General features: G+C 42.5%; 2 protein-coding genes across 6 annotated transcripts; one reads left to right on the forward strand and one right to left on the reverse strand.

Moving 5' to 3' along the window:
- On the reverse strand, positions 1 to 7,019 carry LOC117963954 (actin-related protein 5-like). The gene is made up of 9 exons (XM_034905901.2): positions 6,477 to 7,019; positions 5,732 to 5,970; positions 5,088 to 5,257; positions 4,121 to 4,338; positions 3,474 to 3,656; positions 2,153 to 2,248; positions 1,829 to 1,968; positions 853 to 985; positions 1 to 617 (listed from the first exon to the last, which is right to left on the reverse strand). The coding sequence occupies exons 1-9, from the start codon at positions 7,005 to 7,007 to the stop codon at positions 363 to 365; spliced, it is 1,965 nt and encodes a 654-aa protein (XP_034761792.2). The 5' UTR covers positions 7,008 to 7,019; the 3' UTR covers positions 1 to 362.
- LOC117429832 (rho GTPase-activating protein 40-like) lies at positions 6,175 to 25,568 on the forward strand. Of its 5 annotated transcripts, none has more exons than XM_059003760.1 (15): positions 6,175 to 6,258; positions 16,426 to 16,622; positions 17,015 to 17,235; positions 18,712 to 18,772; positions 18,903 to 19,024; positions 19,387 to 19,552; positions 19,791 to 19,882; positions 20,095 to 20,172; positions 20,628 to 20,787; positions 21,323 to 21,405; positions 21,749 to 21,958; positions 22,558 to 22,692; positions 23,153 to 23,295; positions 23,645 to 23,700; positions 23,995 to 25,568. In XM_059003760.1, the coding sequence occupies exons 2-15, from the start codon at positions 16,445 to 16,447 to the stop codon at positions 24,099 to 24,101; spliced, it is 1,812 nt and encodes a 603-aa protein (XP_058859743.1). In that variant the 5' UTR covers positions 6,175 to 6,258; positions 16,426 to 16,444; the 3' UTR covers positions 24,102 to 25,568. The 5 variants fall into 5 exon arrangements, with proteins under 5 accessions (XP_058859743.1, XP_058859742.1, XP_034763803.2 ...); XM_059003759.1 differs by lacking the exon at positions 6,175 to 6,258 and adding an exon at positions 7,542 to 8,228; XM_034907912.2 differs by lacking the exon at positions 6,175 to 6,258 and adding an exon at positions 11,053 to 11,137.
- The last annotated feature ends 208 nt before the right edge of the window (positions 25,569 to 25,776 follow it).

Genomic DNA, 25,776 nt, shown 5'->3' on the forward strand with positions numbered 1-25,776 from the left:
TCAAATCTGTTGATCCCCTTTTATATTTGTATATACAAGGCTTGGATAAAAAAAATATTATTAGAATAATAATTTAAAAAAAAACTCTCTAGCTCTCTCATGGCTCAAGTCTTGTTTTCTACATAGTTCAGAACCAAGCAACAGCTTTAAACTTTCCTCAAGCTGCAAAGTTTCCTGCATGCTAATTACCACATCAGGTTTAGCACACAGCGTGACTGGATATGACATCAGTTTAGATACCATATAGACTAGTCCAAATGTAAAGCGTCTGTGAACTGTTCCAGTGTGCCACTGCTGTCCCAGCGCCCACTCGTACTGGTGGAGCCCTTACAGAAGCCAGTACTTAATCTGCAGCGAGCGATTCAGCCTGTGATGGGAGTGCTGGGAGCAACGGGAGCTGGTACTGGTGCTGATGCTGGCTCTGGAGCTTTAGGAGTCTGTTTGGCGATGCTCATGGGGACGAATGTGTTTGACGCGCAGTGCTCTTTTAAATACTCTCCCCCTTTCTCCTCGTAGTCGCTCCTTGTGATCCAGCCTTCCTCTTGGTCAGTACACATCACAGCCCAATCTCGGGCGCCGTACCAGGCATCCAGCACCGGATTGGAGGCCATCCTTACCTAGCAGAACGAGCCAGGGGAGAGAAATGAGTCTGAAAGTCCAACGCAGACTCCAATGAATTAAACATAGACAGCATCGACAGGTTCTTTGGAACCATTAAATCCAACACAGGGGAACTTATGCAGAGCAAGCAAATCAAAGAGCTGCTGATTAGGTATACTAAAACCTTGAAGAAAGTCGGAAGCAGACACGGGTTTGGGCTAGTGCCTTCGTCTGCGCAGTGTTTAGCTGTACCTGAAAGTGGGACTGGAAGGGTCTGATCGCCAGCAGCTCCCTCTCAAGTCTCTCCCTCGTACCCGGGTACATCAGGTTCCCCCCGGTCAGCAGCACATTCTGAACCAGCGCCCCCTGCTGCTCCTTTGGGTACCTGCAAGACAGTGGGGCAACAATTGGAATGTCACAGTATAAGCACTGCATTACACCCCAATGTACGGTAACTGCAAGGCCAATGTCATGTTAAAAGAGAAGGTCCATCGTACCCAACCTAGCTCCTGTGGGAGTTTCCACATTCTTCCCATCACTTCATAAAATTAACAACCGAGACAAGGTCTTCTGCTGCCAACTCTGTCACAGGCTGGTACAGTATTCTACACCGCTACAGTGCCAGCTGTCCTATGACTTTATACACCCAGCACAAGAACAAACCAATTACACTGAAAACCACATTAATAAAATGAACGGCAGTTATAGATTGATTGGCCTTATGACATTAAATTTAACTGACTCCGAAAACAGGACTGATTAATAAATGATCCAGAACATTAAATATAACACAGCCTGTCACTGGTGATTTATTTACTGGGACCTTCAGCAGAGACAGATATTTCGAAACGTCACGTTGCAGAGCTACGGCAACAGAAGCCAGTATAAGCATCCATCTCAAGCATATCTTCCTATTGCACAGAGCACAGCGGCTCTATACTTGTGGTACTGGGAAATTTTAAAGCTAGCAAGGTTTTCATAAAGGTTTAGCAGGATTGCTAAAGAACAGCCACCACCCTGGTTTAAAATGACTAAGAGAAGCCTAAAGTATAGAAACAAAGACTGTGACAGAGCCCTAATATTGAAATCAATAGGAAGGATACTGGCAATATTGCATACTGGCAATTTTGAACTCAAAAAGTTCCGCAGCACTGTAGGAAAGCAGCACTTCACTGGATGTGAGAACCTTTATTCAGTACAGCATCTGTGTGGTGGAGGGGCGCTGTACCTGTCCAGCACATACTGCACAGTCTCCACTATGCCAGCCTGCTCCTCTCCGATCATCGAGGGCTGGAATATGATCTCGGGAGCCCGCAGCCTCTCCGTGCCCAGGAACAGCTGGTGATACTCTGCCAGGTTGAACATGGGCTGAAACAAGAGGGCACATGGGAGCTGGTGTCAGTGCTTCATAGACTCCAGGGTCTATTCAATGAATCTAAACAGTGGGGGACTCTGAACAGCATCGCTGTTTAAACATGCCTTCTTTTTATTTACTGGGAAGACAAGCAAGTGCTGGAGGACTGGCCCCCTGACTTCCAGCAGCCGGGTGTACCTGCACAGGATTGGCTGGCTTCTCCACTTCGGTATGGTCCTCGCTGAACTCTGGCTCCAGCTCAGACTCATCCAGGGTCTGCTCCAGATCGGGGGTCTGCAACAGAGAAACCTTTCCTCAGTATATATCAAGCTGACCGTCTACAGAACTAGGTAGGTTTGAAAAAGCAGAACAGGATTACATGCAGTACTACACGCTACAGCATTACCTTCAGCCGAGACAGGGGGAGAGCCAGCGTGTTGTGAACCTCCTGGGCAGCCAAAGGCAATCACAGCAGTACTCGCTAAATCACTTATTTTGCACTGATTGGATTGACAGATTACTGGATTGTTAACGATTTTAGACTGTTTGAAAATGAGACTGAAATTCAGAAAGCTGTTGATATTTAATCAGGTGTGTTGTATATTTACAATGAAGGTTTCAAAGTTTTACAAAGATGTGGTCTGCACAGTTGCATGGATTCCCTTAAGTGGCTAATCCAAAAAAAATAAAAATGTTCAAAAACAAATGAGCAAGCGTGATGGAAAGCTGAAGAGTAAATATGTACCAATAATTAAAGGTGCATGGAACATGGCAACGTGCAGCTCACCAGTTATATTAGGAGATCAGGCTCAAGATGCCACATTAATCATTTAGGGGTAACCATGGAGGCCTTATTTGTGGTATACTGTGCTCTTGGGCAACAGCCATAAACATCCAATGCTGTCTGAACGGAGGCTATGTACTTCACTCTGTAATGGAACCAGCGAGAGAAAAGCTAATCATTATTATTCTTTCGATTGGTTCATATTTTATAAAAAAAAAATGTGTATGCCTTAGAAAAAATGACTAACGTATTGAGCGCCATCTGGTGACAGATTAGTATAAAATGTGTCCGATACACAGGTGTCTGTCTCATTGGAAACAGTATTTACTGGATATGGACTGGAAGAGTTTCTTCAGCTGGTTACTGTTCTTGAGTGTTTTACACACCAGAGCTGCCTACCCCTGCGCAAACAAAGAGGAGTCTTTGCAGAAGCCACTATTTGCTGGAATAGTTATAGTGGAAATAGAGACCAAAAGAAAAGGCACATCATAGGATATTAAACAGGTAGGACATTAAATATTAGGACAATTAGATGAATCACAGTCCTGGAGGTCCATTCCACTCCAGGTTTAACAGGTACAGTTATACAATGAACTACTTCAGAGTCTGGATGGAGGTTTAATTGGTTAACCATTTAGAACAGGGTTGGAACAAAGACCAGGAGTGGTCCCCCATGATGCAGATGACAAGAAGCCCCCCCTGATCCGGCACACAAAGCTCCACGTGGAGCCCCACCTCGGGCTTGATGTCCACCACCTCCACCTCCACGCTGCCCTCTGCCTGCAGGATCTTGTGCTTGCTCTGCTCCACAGCCAGGCTCAGCTTGTTGATGTAGGACAGCAGCTCCTCCGCAGAGTCCATGTTGAGCTCCACCAGAGCCTTGTGGAACTGCTCCAGCAGCCCATCCTCCAGCAGCTCCTGAAGAGACAGAGAGAGAGACAGACAGGCTCAGGGCTACCGCAGGAGAACGCTACGCAGTACTGGGAACTCCACACACGGAACACAGGCATGTGTATACATGAGAACAGGACAAAACATTTTCTTTTACATGTATTTTGGTAAATGGGTCTCCAAAGTCCCATCACTACTTCAAATAGTGCTAAAACAGGACTGAAAGGGTTCATGTTATTTATGTTTTTAGTCCGTTGTGAATACAAATAATAGTGATATTCACTTTTATTGCCAGTGGTTAAAGAAACCAACAACAGTCTAGCCAAATTTTACAAATATAAAACTTATATCAAATTATACTTTTATTAACTCATGCTTTGTGAATAACGTTCGCTGTGTTATAAGCACTCTGATGAACGTTAATGGGGCTCGCTGTGTTATAAGCACTCTGATTCTCAGAGGAGAGCTGCGCTTGTCTGCATGTCTGTTACCTGCACACTGAGCAGTCTCTCGAGTCGCTCCTGGTCGAGCTGCAGCTTCTCCTCCCTGCGCCGCGCGTTCAGCTCCTGCAGGCGGCGCAGCTGCTGTGACCGTCTCTCCAGCCGCTCCTCGGCACTCAGCGTGCTGCTCAGGAGCTTCTGGGAGAAGGGAAGCTGCAGCCGGTGAACCTCCTTCTCATAGAACTCCCCGCAGCGCCATTGATCCAGATCTAGGGGGCAGCAACAGCAATTAGAGGAGCTTTGACAATTCTACGTTTAACACAGAAGCAGATCACATTGCTCCCAATGCAAAAGGGGTCAAGCTTTCATGCAAGTCTCTTATTTTCACACTGTAGGTTTGCTCCCTGTGCAGCAGGTGATTAGGACCCCACCTGCAAAAATGTGAGGCATACAGGACTATCATGTGGGACCCCAAAAGAAAACACTGATGCGTAAACAAAGCAAAACAGTAACCCAAGACCTCACAAAACAAGAAAACAAATCTCACTTAAATATTCAGGCAACTTTGTGATACCCAAAAACCTGAATCTTTTAATCCAAGTCATTGATTTACAGTATGCAGTCAAATATCTTTTCCACTGTACTGAAGGACAGAGTCCCTCTAGTGTGGCAGCGAGGTAATGCAACAAGAAAAAGCCTTTCATGGCTACAGATTCTAACTATAAGACTGTAACATATTTACAGGTGTACTGCAAACTTGATTAGTCACACCTAAACTTAATCAAGCAAATATAAGCAGCTGAGCTCTAAACTTGATGAAGCTCAAAATTGTCTTCCAGCCAGCCATTATTTCTATAAACGAATTTACCAAAAACAACGAAACGGGCAACAAATATTGTAATTACTTTGGTCACCTGTAGTGCTACTTAACCTAGGCACGCTGATGCACTCTTTCCAGATCAAAGCATATTCTTGGGGGAAGCAGACGGAGAAGGCGAAGGGGAAGGCAGTTGCTCACCCTGCTGGTAGTCCTGTGCGATGTAGCAGTGCTGGTGCAGAGTCTCCTCCATGCGGCTCAGTGTGATGGCTGCCAGGTGTCCTGGGTATTTCAGCTGCAGAAGCCTCTGCAGGTATGCAGCCGAGTGGCTGCCCCCCACGTTGATGCGCTTGCAGTTCCTGGCGTCCAGCCTGCAGGAAAACCCAGAGCCAGTCTTGTTTCACTGAAGACACTGCCGTGCCCGTCTGCATTGCTGATTCACAGTGAAATCGCAAGTTTTCATTTTAACCGACAACTGCTGCCTTGTTTCTGGCTGCTTTCAGGCTCAATGCCATTTGGTTCAATGGAACAGACTACGCAAGGCTGGTGTATAGGTAACAAGCTTAGGTGTGTCTTATTAAACTCATAGTCAAACCAGAAACGGATCAAAGTGCTATGCCATGGGGGTCTTCTTTCCAGCCCTGCATTGTATAGCACTTCCAGGTTAGATTTTTTGTTTTCAATCATATGCCCTTAGGATCAGTGGAAATATATGAACCCCCAACCCCAACCCTTATTACTGTGACACCCCAATTAATCTTGCTGAAGAAAAGCCTTTTAGCGGTAATGAAATAAAACAATGACATGACAAAAAGATAGAAGCACTGACGAGAGATGAGACTTACCTTCCATTTAAAACAGGCAGTACGTGTGAGCAGTGATACCCGGAAGAGATGATCAGTCCAGTGGATGGAGGGTCCAGCCCCCTCATGGTGGTGTTGTGGTAGTAACTGTACAAGCTGTCCACCCCATAGGACACTCTGGGCACTCGGTAGCACTCGAACAGGAGCTCTGACATCATCTGACGGCTGTGCAGCGGGTTGCAGGGCGACTCTGTTAAAACCACTGGGTGCTCCACACAGCCCTGAGGAAAGCGATAGTAATGTGGTTCTGTTGTTAGAAAAAAAACACATTCAAAAGCAAGCTGGTGATGCGGACTGGCAACAGGGAGATGCCCTTTATATAGACAGTAGTGCATCATAACACGCCAGGTATTGCATTTGCATAATGAATGAATCAGTCATGTGAACGGCTGTCCAAGTGTGTGCTATATATTGCAAGTGTTTCTAGTGTTCAGTCCAGGTCCATTGCACAAAATACCCGCCCCGAGTACAGGAGGAGCGGAGAAGCAGCATGGATGTTAACTCGACAGGTAACATTAAACTCCAAAAAGATTAGTTATCAATGATAATACGAGTACCACAGTCTAAAAAAAAGGCTTGTTCAATCACTAATATTTTGCAAACATTTAAAAAGAACGTGTAGTGGAAAGAAACGTACGTAGTGCAAACGCGAGACGTACAACAATTACCTTACAAAGCTGTTTATTAATATGTGTTAGTAACACATTCGGATTAATGTGTTGCGTACCTCTGTGCTGATTCCCAAGTGCATAAATACGTAATCGAGCATGAGCTCTTGAATCTCGAAATTGACCACCACGTTCCTGTCGAACTGGCTCTTGAGCAGCCAGCGGAGCGGCTCCAGGTTGGGGATATCGTTTCCGATTTGGGTCTCGCTGCGGGCTGCGCCTCGACTCCGCGCCGCCACCGACTTGAATATGAGACTGGGCTCGGCAAACCTGTCGCCGCCGCAGCCCCAGCCAGCCCGGGTCTGGAACGAACCATTGTCGATGACGATCGGGACCGGCGAGGGATGTAAACACTGCGGGCTGAGTTCCAGAACCGGGTCTGGGACCGCTCGGCTATCTCGAAACGGGAAAACCTTACTCGCCGTGGCCGCCGCCATTTTTGTTTTAAAGTCCCGTTTACAAAATAAGCTCGGGTGACACAAATCAGGTCTCGGGAAAAAAAAAGTTCCTATGTAGAATCTGCAACTTCTAAATGCTATAGTAATATCACAGTGTTGCATACAATAAAATACACATATTATAATAAACATACAATAAATAAAAAAATCATTATGCAGATACTTTCACAACTTTAGCCCTACAAAAATATAATGCAGCATTACTCCAATTCTAAGTACATATTTAGATAATATTTAAATCTAAAATGTTTAAACTATTGGCTTATAATACAACACAGGACCATTGCAATGCCCTATTTGTATTTGCATGTGTATTGCACTTAGCTTTACTGTATATAACAATATCTCAGACTCCCGTTGCTGTTTGTTCATTAATTAATGCATACTCCGTGTGTTTGGTGCTGGGAATAAATGCCTACATTCAAAGGATACTGTTTTAATCTATTCTTGTTTACATTCGGAAATCAGAGCTGCAGGGCTATCCCCTCGTTGTTTCAGCTGGCGCAGAAGGATCCTGACTTCTGCTTTTCATACTGAGAGAATGTGCTTTAACGCAGCTCCAGGTATTGTTATCAGGCAGTGTAAAAATAGCACCAGGATGCACTGCGCTGAATAACAGGCATTGTGTGAGTTACATAAAGGTGTGGCTGCTGTTCATGCGGAGCCTCTTAAAGAGCCTGCAAATGAAAGACTATACAACAGCACATGACTGGACCTCTACACGTTTTGTTTTCAGTATGTACGTCTCTCTTCAAGCCACAGATAAACCATTAGTATGTCTCTTTATAACCATGTCTTACAACTTCAGGACTGCTAAGGACTTATTGAGTTTGTTTTGTAAACCCACCAATGCTAAAATACCGACTGTAAATATGGTCAAATGATGTCATCGTCGCCACGCATGTTTGATGTGGTCCCCAGGTTTTAAAGGTATGTTTTATGGACCCACTGGTGAATTCTATCAGCTTGTTACAAGAGGAAATGCAATCTCAGATTGGATACAGAAAATAGATACAGCACACACACACACACACACGATATGTAAAACCCAGTATACGCTGGCACGAAGCATTTCGATTTCCCGTGGGTTGGTTACGGTGTTTTTTGGAGGACAATCCCTTTAAACGGCTGCAGGCTCCGCCCTCCTCTTGCAGATCCAGCACTTTGAAACACACGAAGGGAGTGACGTCAGCCAGGCTTTGTGCGGTTGTTATGGTCAATTCTTCACCCGGACAGCTCGCATTTAGGAAGCTAAACGCCACAGGAGAGTATAGCAAGTTTTTTTTTTCCCGTTGACAGCCTGTCCTGTCAACAACTTCCCTGTATGACTTGGTTGGACTCTGAACTTAAAAGGTACTTGTTGATTCTATGCTCCTTTATTTATTTATTTTTTTAATAATTTAAGATGTAATAATGTATGCTTTATTTGGAAAACTTGAAGGTATTTGATTGTGTTGTGCATTTGGTTCAGTATAGTCTTGCAAAGTATGCACCATCATTATTGTAAAGATCTCATGCGGGGTATTGGTTGCTAAGGGAGGTTGCACCTGTTGCTATGGCCGCCTTTTTTGCAATAATTTTTATAGACAAAGACTCTGCTTACAGCTGCTCTGTGACATGTTTCCCTATTTCTTTTCTGTATTGTACTTAACTGATTTTTTTTTGTATCCATATTCAGATTTAGTGGTGGAGAAACACCGTTAAATAATGAATAATGTGCTGAAGTAAAGCATGAGTTGCGGGAGAGTTGGGACTGGTAAAGTGTGTGCTGGATGTGATGCATTGTGAAGTTTCGCAGCAGTCACTACAGTACAGCCCAAGTGACAGAGCGTTTCCATTTGATATTGGCTGGTTATGATGTACAGAGCTCATTTAAACATTCTTACATCCGTTATGAAGTTTGACTGAAGCGGGTCATTAAAAAGTCCCACAAAAAACACTATTTAACATCTTAATGGACCACAATCATAGTTTTACCAAGCGGCAGAAAAACAACAACACATACCTCCAATACCCAGCTCAGTGCTGGAATGTTAGTAAGCGGTTACCAAGTATACGATTTAATCTTTTGGCAAATTGATAGCGAGTTTTATTTATTTATTTATTTATTTATTTATTTATTTATTTATTATTATTATTATTATTATTATTATTATTATTATTATTATTATTATTATTATACAGGGAAACACCAGATGGCCGCACTGTACCAGTGAATATGTTTTGTATAGTACGGTGGGGTCGCATTTCTGAAAGTCAAGGTTTTAATTTTGAATAAAGCGTTTGGTGATGAGGTTCGATGAGGCGCTCACTTTCACGCGTTCATTTGGTATGTCGATATACTCATAGTTTCACTGCAGTAGTTGACAGTGTGTAAACACAGTTAACTTCCCCAATTGTCTCTAGATTGGTGCTGGCAGTCTTTACTTATCAGTTATCATACTTGCATGATGTTTGTCTGCTGTGACGTTGATATTGGGGGTGTTTGAACAGTGAACTTGAATCTTTTATCGGTTTCAGTGTGCAGTATGACAGTGCCTGGAGAGTGATTGATTGGGATAATTATGTAATCGTCACCAGCCAGCCATTGTTTTGCTCTTGCCAGGCTGAATTGTCAGCGAAACGTGCACCACAGTCTTGATCTGACCACAGTCACTTCCAGCTGACAAGATAACTTTGTTGCTGATTAGGCTGCACTGCAGAAGCCCTTAGCTGAGTCTGCTATCACAAAGGCTAAATCCACAGCTACAGAAGTGTATGGGAGGCGGGTTTAAAGCCAGGGCCTGCCGTCATATCTAATCTCTGCACCTGGCCTTTATTCCTCCTGTTTGGTAAGGAGATCTGCTTTTTCACTAGTCAGGCTGCAGAGCGTCAGCAGCAGGCCACACGCTGTGCTGCGTGACAGTAAGGGATGCACCACCTGCTCAGTCGGACAGCATACAATCCACAATAATCTCTGATCAAACACGCTCGCCTGTGCTCTGTCACGGGGGTCCTTCTTCTTGAAAAACTTCACTCAAGAAAAACACAGCCAGCCTCACTTAGAAAATAGAAGGAATGCAGTCAAATTAGTGAAGTGCATCAGTGGCATTGTTCGGAGTAGTTCAGAAAACAAATCTGTTAAGCAAAGTAACTGTCCAAAGAAACAGGAACTCGCTGCTTTAGAGGTGTCCCTCTTGCAGGTGAGTGGAGCGGGATGATTGGGATAAGAATGGTTAATCAGCGATAGAGCTCCGAGGTGGATGGAAGCCAAGAGAGACTGAGAGGTCAATACGAAAGCAGTGAATGGTGCAAATCTTGATGGGCAGCAGGTCTGGACTGTCCTGGGTGAATCCACAGACATGTGCCACCCAGGGCCTCCTGTTTTGAGGATTGCAAAAAAAAAAAAAAAAAAAATCACATTATCCCGTTGCTTCCTGACTTGCGTACACTGCTGCTGCTGCCGCCAAGGTATTTCTGTAAGATGCATTGCACTGTAAATTGAGAGTACCTGGACGTGCAAGCTTCAGTCTGTCGCAGCTAATCTCTAAGGAGAGTTTACTTACTTCAGCTGAGAGAGAGAAAGGTGATTGGTAAGACCTATCAGTCTGGACTGGTTGGGGTCTCTCTTTGTACCATACAGTGACCATTAATCCAACCTCTAAATTCACTTTCTACTGTAGCTCTATAGACTAGTCAGACATAGCCCAATACAGAGGGAAATTATCATAAGGATATAATACTGCGTGTGTTCATACTGTTCAGTATGTAAATAATGCATTATGTACTGTATATCTCTTCACCTTAACACAAATTCTCACCGCCACATTTGAATATTAATATTTGAATATTTGTGTGTTCCTGCAAGAAATCATGGCAGCTCAAGGTAAATTATGGTAAATGCATAATTTAATGCATGAGAAAAGTGCAAAATTACTGTGCACCTTTACTGTGGCAAACTTTTATAAGGGAGCATGCAACTGCTAAACTGAACAGTACAGGACAGATGCTGTTAGAATTGGGAATGGACAACACACTTGAGCCAAAAGTGCAGCCCCCCCCCCCACCGGACCTCGGCCGTCCTTCCTGAGGATGTAGCAGAGTACCGTGCCAGTGCTGCTGTCCTTGCAGGGTGTCATGTGTTTATGTGTTTAGAGGATTACAGGGAAACAGCTTGCTGTGGGCAGGCAGCTCTCCTTTCTGGTCTGCTGAGACAGGGGAGAAGTAAAGCTGCACAAGGGAGAGTTCATGTCCCCTCGTAAACCTGCAAAACATCCAGACAGGTAAGCTTTGTTCCTTTATTCAAGTAAAGGCAGGCTATTACCTAGGGGTTCGAAGCTTGTCAAAGCTGCTTTTGGAATCGTCTTTGACTTTATAGTCCCTTTCCCTGTTTAATTCTGTAGTGATTTGAGTCGACAGTAAAATGTATTGTGTGAAGGATCAACTTGGTGTAAACCTGATGGTTTTTCAGCAGGGCTGTGGGAAACCATCAGGTTTAAGGTTATACTGTATTTGTGTTAAATTACCACAGAATGTGTTTTCAAGAACATTTATTCATGTTTCTCTTTTAACACAAGGTGTGTGTGTGTGTGTGTGTGTGTGTGTTCATTTTAAGTTGTATGCCGTCACATGTATTATTTCTGTATTACGTTTTAGAATGTTCACTTATTTTGGGAAAATAAAATAAAAGGAGTTTTACATTAGTCTGAAGTGGGAAGGGGGTAGCAGGAATTGTGATGGGTGTTCTTAAATGTCTATTATAAGACACAGCTACAGTCCTTGAGGCACAGCTTTACAAATACTGCACAAGAAACCCTGACGTCTTGTTTCGTGTATATATTGATTTAAACTAACGTGAGAATAAACTAAAACTAGCAAGTGTACCAGCAGGTGGAGGCAGTGAGTAATCAAAAGACCACACTAAAATCTCCATCGGGCTAATTTAAAACTTTATAACAGTCGACTTCGAAATTAAGCTCAACAAAATGATACAAAAAAAATGAGTATTAACCTCATTTGTTCTAACTTCATGAAGGCTCACATTAGCTTACATATGTATATTTTTTTTAAGTCTATGAAAAAATATGTCTTCCAAACGCTCTGTGAGAAGTTTAAACTTAACAATGCAGGACACATTGGAAGTCTGTCGTGGGCGTCCTGTTGTTCCTTACAGATTTTTTTTTTTTTTTTTTTTTTTTTGGCACTATGTAAAAGATGGTTTAAAATAAACGTGTTGAATTTCCTCTTGATTCTCAGCTGGGGAACACACAGGAAATCCACTGGCCTGATTTCAGCAGTGAAACACCTGCCTTGTCCATTTTAAGAAATCCGAACAATGACAACAAGGAACTAATTAGGATGAATACTTGTACAGTTTATTAAAACCCTTTTCAATCCGGTCAGTACAGAACATGTTATGCTACTTACTGAGAGAAGAGATTACCAACACACAAGTACTTTAACAATATATATATAGGCCTATACGCGATAGCATTGTCTTCAGTGCAGCTGTGGCACAACAGCAATGCCAAGCGCAATGATAGCTACAATGATAGGAGTCGTTGGGAGAATGGTACCCCAGGGGTAACATTTTTTTATTTCATGGCAACACTGTTGTATGAAGCATACACACTTGTAACCCATTGCTGTACCACAGGGCATATCAAGTCCCCTTGTGTTGCCATTTTGCTGGTACAGGAACACAGTTCTCTGTTACTAATTCTGCAAGGGAAATATCTATAGGTAATTATATAATGGTATTAACATACTGGAATCGCAATTGCATTTTTTTTTTTTAGAACTTTTATGCAAGTCTCAATTGTATTCAGCTTAGATTAAGCTAAATGTTAAGTCTTTAACATTTTTTAAAGATTTGTTTTGATTGTGTCGACTTGCCATGTACTGTAAGGTATTGATAGGGAAGGAAGGGAGAGAGGGAAGGGGGTAAGCTACTGATCTTGTATAGAAGTTTTCATGCTCGCGTCTATGCCAGTGGCATTTCAAATGAACCATGTTCTGCTGAAATACTAAGGTTATTTGGTTATTCCGGATAATGTGCTTTAGCCTGTGGGCATGTTGGATCACCTGAGCAGGTAAACGGAAATGTTTCTAGTTGCTGTTCCAGCTTTATTTTTAGTAGCTGCTTATCATTGCATTCCGAGGGTTTCATAACCCCAGATCAGACTGTGTTGAATGCGAGTTCTTCTGTTCTGATTCACCGTCAGGCTCTGCATGTCTTCATGTTCAATCACAGTGCCAGCGCAATGCAAACTCAGATCATGCGCTTGTTCACATTTTGTTTCTTGGCTTCCCATAGGCTATATTAAATCCATTATTTATTTTGCATTTTTGACATCTGTGTAGGAGGTGACTAATTGGGGCTAAAGTGAGTGGTGCAGTGTGTTTCAAAAGTGAAGCATTATGTGTGTTCTGAAGCTGAGACTTAAAAGCTTTTTCAAATACTCTATTCAAGCTTCAAATGAAATAAACCACCTCAAATTAAGTCTATCGTTTCATTGATGACTGTAATTATTTTTAGGTCTTAAATTAAACTGAACAAGTTTATCACAGTACAGTATTTAAAGTATACAGTTTTTCCATGGTTATGCAATGCATTTACCATACCTCACCCTTCTATAGCAGACCTCTCTGTGCTTTTACTTTTAAAAAGTGACTATATGGGCTCCCATTGCCTATAAATGATCTCATGCTGTGTTCGATCCTGCCAGGTGTATTGCACCTTGAAGGAGGGCTTTGTTTTGCCAGACAGAGAGTGAGTTAAGTGTTAAATAATGAAGAAAAGCCTGTTCGTCTTGCAAAACATCCCGTCTCTGCAATCTCGGGCTGCAGCCTTTGTTATCGTAACCTTCTAACAGGGAAACCAAGCGTTCACAAACTGGAGAGTATGAGGATGTTGTTAAATATATGTTGGGCTGACTGCCTTAGTCTGCCTTGGAGGAACACATGTAATTTATTATGTGTATATTTGTGTGTGTGTGTTTAATTAAACAGAAAGAACATACCTGATGCTCAGCCAGCAAAGACAGTTTCTCATCATAAATTACCAGCTTGTTCCCATCAACTCTTCTAGGAAACCTGGTATATGGAACTCCCTTCCTGGAGCTTGACTCCGGCAAGCCCTGTACTGGTTATTGGGATGTTGTTTTTTAAACACTGATCTTCTACTTTATGGAAGTGCAAAGGCGAGCATGGTGTCTTCCAACAGCACACTTTGTATTGGGTAGTTCCTGGATAACAAATGGAAATACTCTTGCTGATGTACAAAGATGCAATGTTGAGGATCTACAGAGTCGCTTGAAACCATTCTGAAGTATCCCAGTTATCTTAATGTATTATTTTTCTAATTCTTCTTCTGTTCTTCAAGCTGCTGTTTAAGTTGGATGCACCTGCGAGGTATTAACACACATTGAGACACTGCTTAGCAAGGTGTCAATTAGGCTTTGTACTAGAGGAGCTAGGCAGCTTTATAGGCAAGGAACATATTGTCATGGAAGTGATTTCTGTCTACATGGAACGCAGCTTCACAGGGTTTATTTCACAGTGACTAGATTTATTTTGAACTGTGGCTTCAGTATAATATGTCTTGTACAGAATCAAACCTTTTTCTGTGCATTAGTCTGCAATTCGCAGGTTTACTTACATTTTCTCTGGGTAGATAAGTCATTCTTAATAAAATGCATGAGTTTAAGGTGTGTTCTTGCCCTTCAAGTTGCAGGTTTTCATTGTGTGTGGAAGCTGGTTGTCTTTCTCTCTAATCTTCCTTTATTTTTAAGTTATTTGAGTCAGGCATTTCAGGTGGGAGGTGACCTATGGTAATCAGTTAAGGCTCTTAAGCAGGTGTGGTTTAATTCTATCACAGGACAGAATAGTTCTCTTGAAGGCACACTGAAGGAAACGCTGCTTCCTTATGTCGTGAGCCTGCCAAAGGTTTGGACTGGGGATTTTTTGTTTTTAATGAAAAACAGACCGGCCAATATGGGGGGCAATGAAGGATTTGTGGGCAGGTTGCCTTCCTCCTGGAACTTTACAGCAACCCGCATCCCGCGACCTCAAATCCAGCCTAACCACTTCTTATCTCAGCACCGCAAGAAAGCGCTCTGCCTGCCGGCCTTAAGGTACCTGCTGGCTCCTCTGCTTTGCCTGTTGTTCTTAATTATCCTTAATAATGCGTGTTTTATGTTGGTGATTGCTGCGAAATTTGGTTATCTGATCTTATTGCCTGAGTAAATAAAATAACCTTTTGACAGTCTATGGTCTAAAGCAAAAATGTTACCAGTCCATGTTTTTTAGTTCACTGGAGTAAATAATTCAAAATGTATTTGTAGATCTTTAAGACAGATGGCTGCTTAGTCAGGATCTGCTTTGGAGGTTATTGGCAGGCAACCGTTTGCTGTAGTTAGTGCAGGTTTTAGTGGTTTGTATTATCGTTGCTGTGTCAGTATATGACCTTTGTCATTACTGTCCACTAATTGTCTTCAACAACACGAAATACATATTTTATTTATTTATTTTTTTTAATACACTTTTTGCCTAGTGCTTTCATCAGTGTAAACCATCTTGCGATCTTGGCTTCATTGTCTATCTACAGCGGTAATCTATTCTGTATAATAAGTTTGCATAAGAAAAGATTAAAACCTTTGTGGCAAACTACACGAGACTGCTTGAGACACTGACTTCAGTTTGCAGGGTTGTATATGCTCTGAATGATATATTTTTTATAAAGCTGTATTCTATGATTTTCTCAATAAAGTTCCATTACAGGTGTTGTCCAGTAATAACTGATTACAGGTGCGTTGATTCAGCGAGGCTCTGCCCCTCTGCTTAATATTAACAGGCAGTGTACGCTTAAGACACTTTTTCAAACCCAGCAGAACTGCAGTATAGCACCCATGCTGTCCTGCAGTATTAATCCTGTTATGACAGGGCAGGTTAAAACAAACTTATGATGTCAGAATTCTGTGCGTGCTTTTCAGTCTTGTGTGGGTGTGTGTCAAAAATACCGAAGTGCTGAGACAACGTTTGTGTGGTGTTCATACTCTAGACTAGAGGGTATAATGTGGCAAGTGCCAAATACAGTGGATGTCAGGGTTGTGGCATTTTAGGATAAAACACACAACTTTGAGGCCTTCTTTATTTCCTCCAATCTGGGGAGCATATCCTTACCGTAATCCTAACACTGATTCATTTCTGTTGAGTAAACATTAGCAGGTGTTTAACATGAGTTTAGGGTTCTGTCTGGCACTAGCTGTTCGCCTTGTTCAGGTTTGGATTAAGGTAGGCTATATTGGTTGTGTTTTGTGTGGAAGCTTGCGTAGTATTAGAACTGGTTAGGGTTTGTCTGTAAAATCCCATCTCATTACAACTTCAAAATGGATCTGCTTCTGGTTCCATCTGCGGTCTACAATCCAACGCAGTTTGCAACGCAATCCAATCCAGTCGACAATAATTTAATAATTTATATTCTTGGATCATTGGAATACAAGTTGTACCAGCACTAATAATACAGTATGTGGTTGATTGTCTGTCCTTCTCTCTTTCCCCTGCCCCCCAGTGATACGAGCTCCTCCGAGATGAGCCAGGCTCCCTGTACGAAGCCCCCGGACCGGCTCTCCACAGACTGCTTGTGCTCCCAGGACTCCCTGGACCGCCTGTCCGTCGACGACTTCTGGCAGGAGGTGCAGAACATCCAGCAGAGTGGCAGCGACTCCGAGCAGGAGGGCAGTGTGGGCGACGCCAAGCAACCCGAGGGTGAGGCAGCAGCACAGAGCCAAGACTGACACCTGCCTTTAGGATACAGCTTCCATTCTGCTGTTGAAAGACATGATCCGTATAGATCAGTTAGCTTGTGTGCCGTGGGCTATACTGTAGAATGACAATTCAATGAAGGTGATATTCCAGGAGATTACCTTCATTAGCCCAACTGATCTAGCTTCTGCTCTACTAAAGAGCAAAAGAATGTCCCTGCCAAGGTTACTCACAGTTAGACGAGAACATGTATAATAAAACTTCATGCATGTATGATAGACTGATGCTTAATGCTACCCCTGACCCCTTTGTGATGTTTCAGTTAATGAACAAGAGCGGTATATACATGCAAGCTTGTTATTGCTGGATTAACAATGTCTGTTTGTGTGTGGCAGAGGGAGAGCAGGAGAAAGAGTGGCTCCAGGATGCAGGTCTGTCCACGCTGATCAGCGAAGACTCGGAGGACGTGGACAACGTGGGTCTGCTGTCCACTCTCACCCGGACACAAGCTGCCGCCGTCCAGCGCCGCCTGGACACCTACACTTGCTCTGTCCGCAAGAAGAACAAGCAGCCCGTCCGAGACGTCAGGGACATATTCAGAGCCGACAATCCCAAGGTAAAAAGGGGAGCTTCCCTTTCTGAAGAGTAGCTTGTATTTCGTGCTGGACAACAACAACTGGGCGACCCCTTGGATTTGCAATGGGGAGTCAACAGGTAGTCACTGACAGTGAGCTAAACAGCAGCTCAGGACGCTATCGCCACAGGTGAATGTAGGGTTCTTTTCGACAGTAGCCTTGTTCAAGTCCGTATACATTGGTAGAGTTTTGTGGGAAAGCCTGCATGGCTTCAGAACTGGTTCTAGCCAGCACCATTATGCCATGTTTCCATTTGCCCCATGAAACCAGTCTGTCAGACTCAATCTCCTCTCGTTCCTGGTTCCATCTACAGTCTACAATCCAATGCATTTCTGCACTGCAATGCAATCCAGTCTACATATAATTCCTGTTTATCTGTTGTATCTAGTGTGTGTGTACCTGCATATAGCCAGCAGATGGAGCAATCTCCCTGTGAAACAACTAGTTTTTTTAGCACCATGGATAGAAGGAGAATCGGAGAGAATCATGAGCCGACAAGAGTAAAAAAGTCTAGTGTGGTGTGATGGGGTGGGGTGAGGACTTTATTTATTTATCAGCAGCTATAAATCATAGGCAGACACATATATTATTATTCAACAGTGCCCTGTATGAGATGATTTAAACAAAAAAGAACAAGAACACTGAGTGAACTCATAAATGAACTGAAGAGCATCTCCTGAACTCGCAGTGAAAGCACTGGAACACAGACTTATCAAAAACAAAACCATAAAAAAAAAAAACATTTGAGTAATTGCAATAAGAACTACTCTGAGTAATTGCAAACCTCTTACCCTCCTAGGTTCTTTTGTTCAGTGCCCTGAACATTTTTCATTTGAAATTGCCTCCGCAACAAATAATGTCTTTCACAGCTATGTTTTGTTTTCCGGTCTCCAGACTGAGAAGGATAATCATAAAAATGTAAAAGGACATTAGTCATTTGAAGCTGCTATCAGTTTCATTTCACAGCTGGGAGTGACAGAAATTAGTATGTGTTTAGGTGATGATCCCGAGTGCAAGCCCCACCTTGCAGAAGAGTTTAAATACCTGTGTCTCGTCAAAACAGAGTTTAAGAAGTTTATTCACATAGTTCTCAACTCTTCTCAAGATGGGAAACAGATGGGACAAGGTCTGTTTCTTTTAGTTTTAATTTTATTTTGCAATCAGGAGCCCTTTTTTCTTTAAGCTCTAACTCATATTTGAAGAGTTTTTTAATATTCATAAAAACTGTTCTAGGCTGTTCTTTAGCAGTCTGCTTATAAAAGCTTTATTAAGATGTATTTCACAGAAACCCTCAAAGGGGCTGATCCTGATGAGTGTGTGTGTATATGTGTGTGTACTGTACTGTATTTCTTATTTTCGCTGGAATTCTACTAAAAAGAGAATTGGTAATAAAAAGTGCAATACCATTTTTTTGTTTTATTCTATTTTAACTTTTTATTATTTTATTTTATTTTCAGAAGGCTCTAATGGAAACCAAAGATTCAGGGCGGGACAGTCAGACCAGAAGTCCCCTAGACAGTACGTACAGTGTGATGGTTCTGCTGGATAGCGTAGTCTTGCCAGTTGACAGTTTTCATTGTGGTTTTCTAAAGCTGGCTGATTTCGGGGAAGCACATTTCCAAAAGTGTTTATCGTTTCTCGTCACCAGGCTGCGGGAGAGAGTTCTTCATCACTGATGTTGCTTACTCTGATCAGGCTGCCATCCTGCAGAAACAGACGAAACTGCAGAGCAGGAACTCCAGGAGGAGGAAGGATGATGGCACTTTACCGGTGAGTGTACAAGCAAAGCTTTTTCAGATAAAAGAGCTGTTAATCTACATCAGGGGGGCCAGAGTTGGCCTTTCCAGTCCTGGTCTTTGTTCCAACCCTATTCTAAACTGTTTAATTGGACCAATTAAACCTCCATCCAGACCCTGAAGTAGTTAATTATCTCATTTTAATTGTTAAACCTGGAGTGGAATGGCCCTCCAACACCATAATTGGACACCCTTGCTCTAGATAGAGTAAAGCAGAGATTTCGCTAACTAGCAAAAAGAGAAGAGATTTCCTCCTCGGTTTGATAGAGACTGGAAGAATACAGCAAGCCCCTTGCTCAGTCCTGAACTCTGCTGCCCTCTCCTCTCCCCTTCCAGAAGCTGATCTCTGCGCAGTGCAGGCTGGGGGTGACGAGGATCGGGGACCTGTCTGCCCAGGACATGAAGAAGGTGCGGCAGCTCGCCCTCATCGACATGACCGCGCTCTGCGACATCCTGGAGGTGGAGCTCAAGAGACACAAGCTCGGCAAGAGGAAACTCCACGGTGAGCAAGCACGCTGTCCTGCATTCGAACATGGAGCTGAGAGACACGGGAACAGGCATTTCCAGCTGCACAGAGCAGCAGAACATTGCCCCTGTATTTCTGTTATATATGTCACGTTTACCAGAGATACAGTCGTATACTGTAGGCAATTCATCCATAACATACTTAGCTCTAATAAGATGCATTCAAACTATAATATGTAGTTATAATAATAGAGACCCATGTGTGTTTCCCACAGAGAGCTGTCTGTTCGGAGTCCCCTTGGCCACTCTAGTGGAGAATGACCAGAAGATCAAGCCCACCACCACTGTCCCTCTTATCTTGCAGGCGGTAAGTGAGCTACAGTACATGTGCCTCTATTTTGAGAACTTTGTTTAACCTGCATGACAAGGTTCCCATTATGACAGGGTTCATGGCCAGGTTGGAAAATGACACCTGTTCGGAAATGCTCATATGCAACAGATGCTGATAACCCTTCTAAAACTACAGCATCCAGCTTCTCTGATGTTAAAAGCTAACTGGGTCTTTTTTTTCTCTTTCAGATGTTCTCCTTCCTGGAAAAGAAAGGCCTGGATTCGGAGGGGATTCTCCGTATCCCCGGGTCCCAGTCCAGGATCAAGGTAGTCTGGGATTGTCTGGGGGTTTACACCAGGGGGTCGGGGTGTATCACAGCCCTTTACTCAGCCACTAGCACTGTCATTGGAATTACAACACTTTAAACAAACATCCTTGGGATTTAATTCAAGGTCTCCTAGGTGTTCTTACCGGTGTTTATTTCTACTTTTGTGACCCTCGCTGCTGATTTTCTCTATTAAGAAAAAAATAAAAACATTGCTAATGACACTTTGGAGAACTTTGTGAATATCACCATTATACCGTATGTTTGGTTGATCATCTGAAATGGGGCATGTATTCCAAGTGAAGGTTTTTTGAAAATTAAGACAAACTCTCGAACGCTGTGGTTGTGTTTCACAAGACAGTCAGCAGCCACCCCATTTTCTCTCTCTCTCTCTCTCTCTCTCTCTCTCTCTCTCTCTCTTCTGCTGTACTAAATATGATTGCTCTATATCTACAGAACCTGCAACAAAAGCTGGAGACCAACTTCTATCCCGGGCTGTTTAGCTGGGAGGAGGTGAATCCCAACGACGTGGCAGCGTTACTCAAGAAGTTCATCCGTGAGCTACCAGCCCCCCTGCTCACCCCTGAGCACCTCCACACCTTCAACACAGTGCAGGGTAAGCACTCCCCTTCCACAGACCACTCATTAACCCTAACCCCCTGCTCACCCCTGAGCACCTCCACACCTTCAACACAGTGCAGGGTAAGCACTCCCCTAACCCTAACCCTAACCCTAACCCTAACCCCCAAGGCTTAAAATGCAGCTTACTAGCTTTATTGATGCTACAGGGATGGAAACAAGGCTCCTGTTGTTAGCAGTTTCTCCCATTCGAGTTTTAATATGAGCTTGATTAGCCACAGTGTGTAGGTTAGAGGCTCAGGTGTGTCTTAGTAAACTCTTTGTAAAACCAGATCAAACCGCTATGCAGTCTTGTTTCCATCCCATGCTCTATTACAAGTCCACCTTTTATTGTGCAGAAAATCTTTTTAGTTCTTCATGCTTTTTTTTTTTTTTTTGTTAATCCATGATGTTTCAGATCCAGTGCTATAAAGGAAGTGCTGCATTCTGGTACCTTTGCTGTTGGTTACATGATCTGCCAATTCCATTCCGCTGTACCCTAACGTGGGCCCTCTTTTATTTTGTGTTTCTAGATATTCAAGACTTGCAGCAGAGGCTTCATGTCCTGAACCTGCTTGTGCTTCTTCTGCCTGAGCCAAACAGGAGCACCCTAAAGGTACTGGGATCTTCTTACTGAGGGTATAGGGCATGTTTAAATCTGGGACTGTCATAGCTGTGACACCATATCCATGGCATAATTACTGGGGGTTTTACAGTAGCTGATGAAACAATTCCTGTCTAACCAGGTCAGTTTGCAGTATTGAAAGAAGCACAAGCATTTGAAATAAAAAAAATAAATAAATGATAAAAAAAAAGTTGTTTCTTGTTCTATTTGTGCCACATTGATGACCGTGGCCCTAGATCACGTGTTCTCCATTTACTAAATAACCGTGCTGAATGGTCTCTGTGATGTAAAGTATGTGAATTCAGGAGGTCCCTCATTGCCTTGCCCTCCACAGGCCCTGCTGGAGTACCTGGAAAAAGTGGTGTCTCGAGAGAACAAGAACCGCATGAGCCTGTGGAACGTGTCCACGATCATGGCGCCCAACCTCTTCATGCACAAGGGCATACCCCCCAGCAAGCCTGCCGAGGGGGACGAGAAGGAGCAGGCAGAGCGGGCGGCAGACGTCATGAGGCTCCTCATCCAATACCAGGACCTGCTCTGGACGGTACGTTTAGTTAAGGAGCCAGACAGCCTTAGAAACTACACGAGAGAGAGAGAGAGTGCAACCAAACAGCTGCTGCTTTTCATTTTCATTTTCTTCCTCTTTTTGTATGTAGGCAGATGTGTATTTATTAAATAAAATACCTTAGTGTAACTGCATGAGCCATTTATTTACTGTAAATGGCCGTATTGTAACGGCTTGCTTAGTGTTACTCCATGGGCTGGCACTGTCTGTTAGAGTTATATTGTATCTCCAAGTGGGTGTCGGTTTCAATTAGCTCCATTTGAAGCGTCTGACAATCACATATCGCAGATTTACATCAAATAAAATCGGATTTCACAATCGGTGCTGGCAGCAGCAGCGGCAGGTTTCTTTGGAGATGAGATTATAATTATAATTATTATTTTTTTTTTTTTAATATGAAGAGGCAATATATTCTAATCTCCCTGCTGTAGATAATCTGGAGACTTGTTCCGGACATTTGAAAGATTTGGATGAATATATTATAAATGATAGACAGACCACTGTGGTACACATTGTAATGATATGCGCTAGGATCTAGCGGGGTCCTGTCTATAAAGCTATGGCTTCTCCTGTTGCAGATCCCCAATTTCCTGATGGTCCAGGTGAGAAAGCTGAATGAAAACAGCAGCCGCAGGTACCAGTTCTACGACAGGCGGATAAAGAACCTCCTGAGGAAGATGCAAAGCGAAAAGACAGAGAAGAACCCGCCAGAGGTAAGACCTCCAGTCACATCTGCATTCTATGTAATGGGGTTGCAGGGATGGAAATAAGAATCCTGTTGCATAGCAGTTTGATCCATTCCTGGTTTTACTATGATCTTAATAAGACACACCTGAGCTTGTTACCTGCATACCGGGGCTAATCAAGCTCGTAAAACCTGGAATGAGTTAAACTGCGATGGAATAGGAGTCCAAATAGCCTGCCTCTGTATATTCTGCAGTCCTGATAAAAACATTTTTATTATTATTGAAGGTTATTAAGTTTTCTAGACTTCTAGTCGAAATATTTGTCGTAATTTTAGTTTTATTTTTAGTATTACACATTCTAACTTTGAGAAGAGGTCTATATATAGTATAGGGTTTGTACATGCGTGCTTTTTTAGGGAATGGTAAGCGATAATAAGCCTTAGTTTAAGTCGGTTCATTAATGAGTGAATGTTTGGTTCTCTTGCAGCCATACAGGACAGTTAAAATCCAGACGGCTCATTTACTAAGTGATTCTATGGAGGTTTGGTTGGACACTGAGTCCAGAGCAGGGGACGCGCTGGCTCAGTTTCACTTGAACCTGCGCAGCATGGGGAACAGCGTCGTCAAGCGGTAGGAATCCACTGACAATTTTCTAAAACAATAGACGAGAGTTAATAACCGGCTAACCTCAGCCATCTGCTCGGTGGTCCGTATGTGTTTCTAAGCAAGCCGTTTCAAAATGATTTACCTGTCTCTTAAAACACATGTTAACAGTAATTGCGTTAATCTTGTGTGAGCTTTGAGGTCTGTAAAGGTCCTTGTGGACTTGTTTATGAAATCTTGAAAGAATATTCTGCCCTTCTAGACGGCTCCTACTTCTAGCTAAGACTACAACACTAATTCCATGCCTTTTATTTGAAATTGTAAAAATGACTAAACAAAACCTCCCCCCTTTTTTTTTTTTTTTTTTTTTTTGCAGCAATGGCTCCACAGCGAACCCTGACTATGCCATTTATGAAGTCGGTGGTAATATTGGTAAGTACTGACTCTCAAGATTTCTTTATAAACCAGCAATACCTGCGATTTGAAATTCAAATGTGAAAATAAAATGTTGATAATCCATATGATTTGATACAATTGCCGAGTTCTAGTTACTGCTTTTAATAGTCGTCATTTTTAAGGTGGTTACATTGATCACAAACTGTAGTCATGCTCCATGTCGTGGCCAGACCCAGATCTCGTCTTCATGGTGTATATGCTCACACAGAAGCTTGGACATGCTTCAATGTTGCCACGAGTCTTTAACCATATTTTAACATGTTAACACAGGTGAGCACTGCTTGGATCCCAACACTCACCTTTTAGACTTGTACAACAACAACCCCAGTGGCGAATGGATTATTAAGCTACGGCCAGCCTCCGACAGACTGCTCTGAGGTTTCCCAGCTTTCCTGTGTATAAAATCCAGCCCCCTCCCAATAAAAATGCAATGAAGAACCTAAACAAATCATCACGGGAGGCTGTCACTAGTCATTCAGAAATGCATGATATAATTGCACTGGATGTTCCACTACAACAAGGATGCACTGCACCAGCAATAAGAATCCAAACACAGAGACTTCACATCTTGCAAGACGCATGGCTGAAGCTCATGGTTGCTGCTCTACCGACTGCTTCTTAGTCTAACTCTCTAGTGATATGCAGTGGAATCCCATACCAGACGTTTCTTGGAATGCCTGGCACACCCTTTACCAAAATGACTCGTCGGTGTGGAGAAGCCCTGTGCATTGAAACTGTAGGAAAGCTCCAACCAAGCTCCCGAGGGCATTCACAGCTCCTCATTAGACAGCAAAGCTGCATGCGGTAATGAGCGCAATTGAGGATTGCACTGGCAGGCTCCTCAAGCGATCATAAGAAAACTGGCAGAACAAAGAAGCTCTTTTGAAGGGAATATACTTAAACTTCAACCAATGAAGCAAGTCTTCACCACGTTCTTGTTTTATTTTTTGTTTATTTAATTTTTTTTGTTGTTTTGCAAGGAAATGACCTATTTTAAAACAATTATTTAAAAATAAGTTATTTGTCTAGCTTTTATTTTTGTTCTGCTAAAACTACCAGTTGTTACGAAAAGAATGCGTAGACAGGTGGTGTTTGTAAAACATTACAAACACCACCAACAAGTAACGAACCAATGCTAGCAGATTTTAACAGACTAACTTACAAAGAGGGAGAGTTAGGCAAAATAATACTGAATTATATATTGGGGCTTTATAGAGTATATATTTAGACCTACCCAAAATGAGTTATTCCAGGGGCCAGATAAGCACATAACAGTATTCCAGTATCTTGTACAAAGTCCTGTACTGTTTGATTGTCAGTGCTGGTACACAGAGTATAGCTGTCTAAAGCAATTCCAGATAGTTTTTGCTGTCTGCTGTTAGACCCTTGCATTGTGGTTAGTGGTTCCCAGTTTTTAACGCCTCTGAATTTTGTGTAAAGTGAGTTTTAGTTCTCCTTGTCAATGGGCAATTTCACTGTGAGGGAAATAGTTTTCTTAGCACAGCAGTATTTCCTAATAATATATTAGGAAACTAAGTTACCAAGATTAGACTATGATGAATACCATCCACCAACTACAACATGCAATAGTACCAAATAAACTGAGTGATTCTCTCTGGCTGCAGTAATGTAGATTTGTGTATAGTTTTGATATATAAATATGGAAAAAGAAGATGCAATGTACAGCTCAAAGGTTTTTTTTGTTTGTTTTGTATTTTTTTTCTACTTTTATGTGACAAATTGACAAACATTTCAATGCTGTTTTTTTTATTTGTGTTTTTCTTTGTTTTGTAATTGTACATTTTAATAAATATAAATACTTACCAGTATTAACTGACTGTAAAGATGGCTAGGACCGATTTATTGTGTAACTTTATTTGTATTTAGTTTGGTACTAACAAAGTTTTATTCCCTAAAATAGATTTGGGGTTTTGGTGCATTAAACATGGATTCAAGTTCAGACTTGAACACTACAAAGAGAGTTCAATAACATACCAGTCATATGACTTTGTGATTAGCCCCATTCACCTGAACTTTCCAGAACGCAATAGT

This window comes from Acipenser ruthenus, chromosome 29 (assembly GCF_902713425.1).
Source record: "Acipenser ruthenus chromosome 29, fAciRut3.2 maternal haplotype, whole genome shotgun sequence".
Classification (NCBI taxonomy): Eukaryota; Metazoa; Chordata; class Actinopteri; order Acipenseriformes; family Acipenseridae; genus Acipenser; species Acipenser ruthenus.

Bases quoted from the DNA above. Each gene is read 5' to 3' on its own strand.
- LOC117963954 (XM_034905901.2), bottom strand. From the start codon at position 7,007: ATGTTTATTATAATATGTGTATTTTATTGTATGCAACACTGTGATATT. The intron at 2,249-3,473 runs GTGGGGCTCCAC...TCTCTGTTGCAG, and splicing joins TGGTGGACATCAAGCCCGAG to ACCCCCGATCTGGAGCAGAC. The intron at 986-1,828 runs GTACAGCGCCCC...ACTGTCTTGCAG, and splicing joins GTGCAGTATGTGCTGGACAG to GTACCCAAAGGAGCAGCAGG.
- LOC117429832 (XM_034049692.3), top strand. From the start codon at position 14,829: ATGAAAAACAGACCGGCCAATATGGGGGGCAATGAAGGATTTGTGGGC. The intron at 14,990-16,425 runs GTACCTGCTGGC...CCTGCCCCCCAG, and splicing joins CTCTGCCTGCCGGCCTTAAG to TGATACGAGCTCCTCCGAGA. The intron at 23,701-23,994 runs GTAAGTACTGAC...ATGTTAACACAG, and splicing joins TGAAGTCGGTGGTAATATTG to GTGAGCACTGCTTGGATCCC.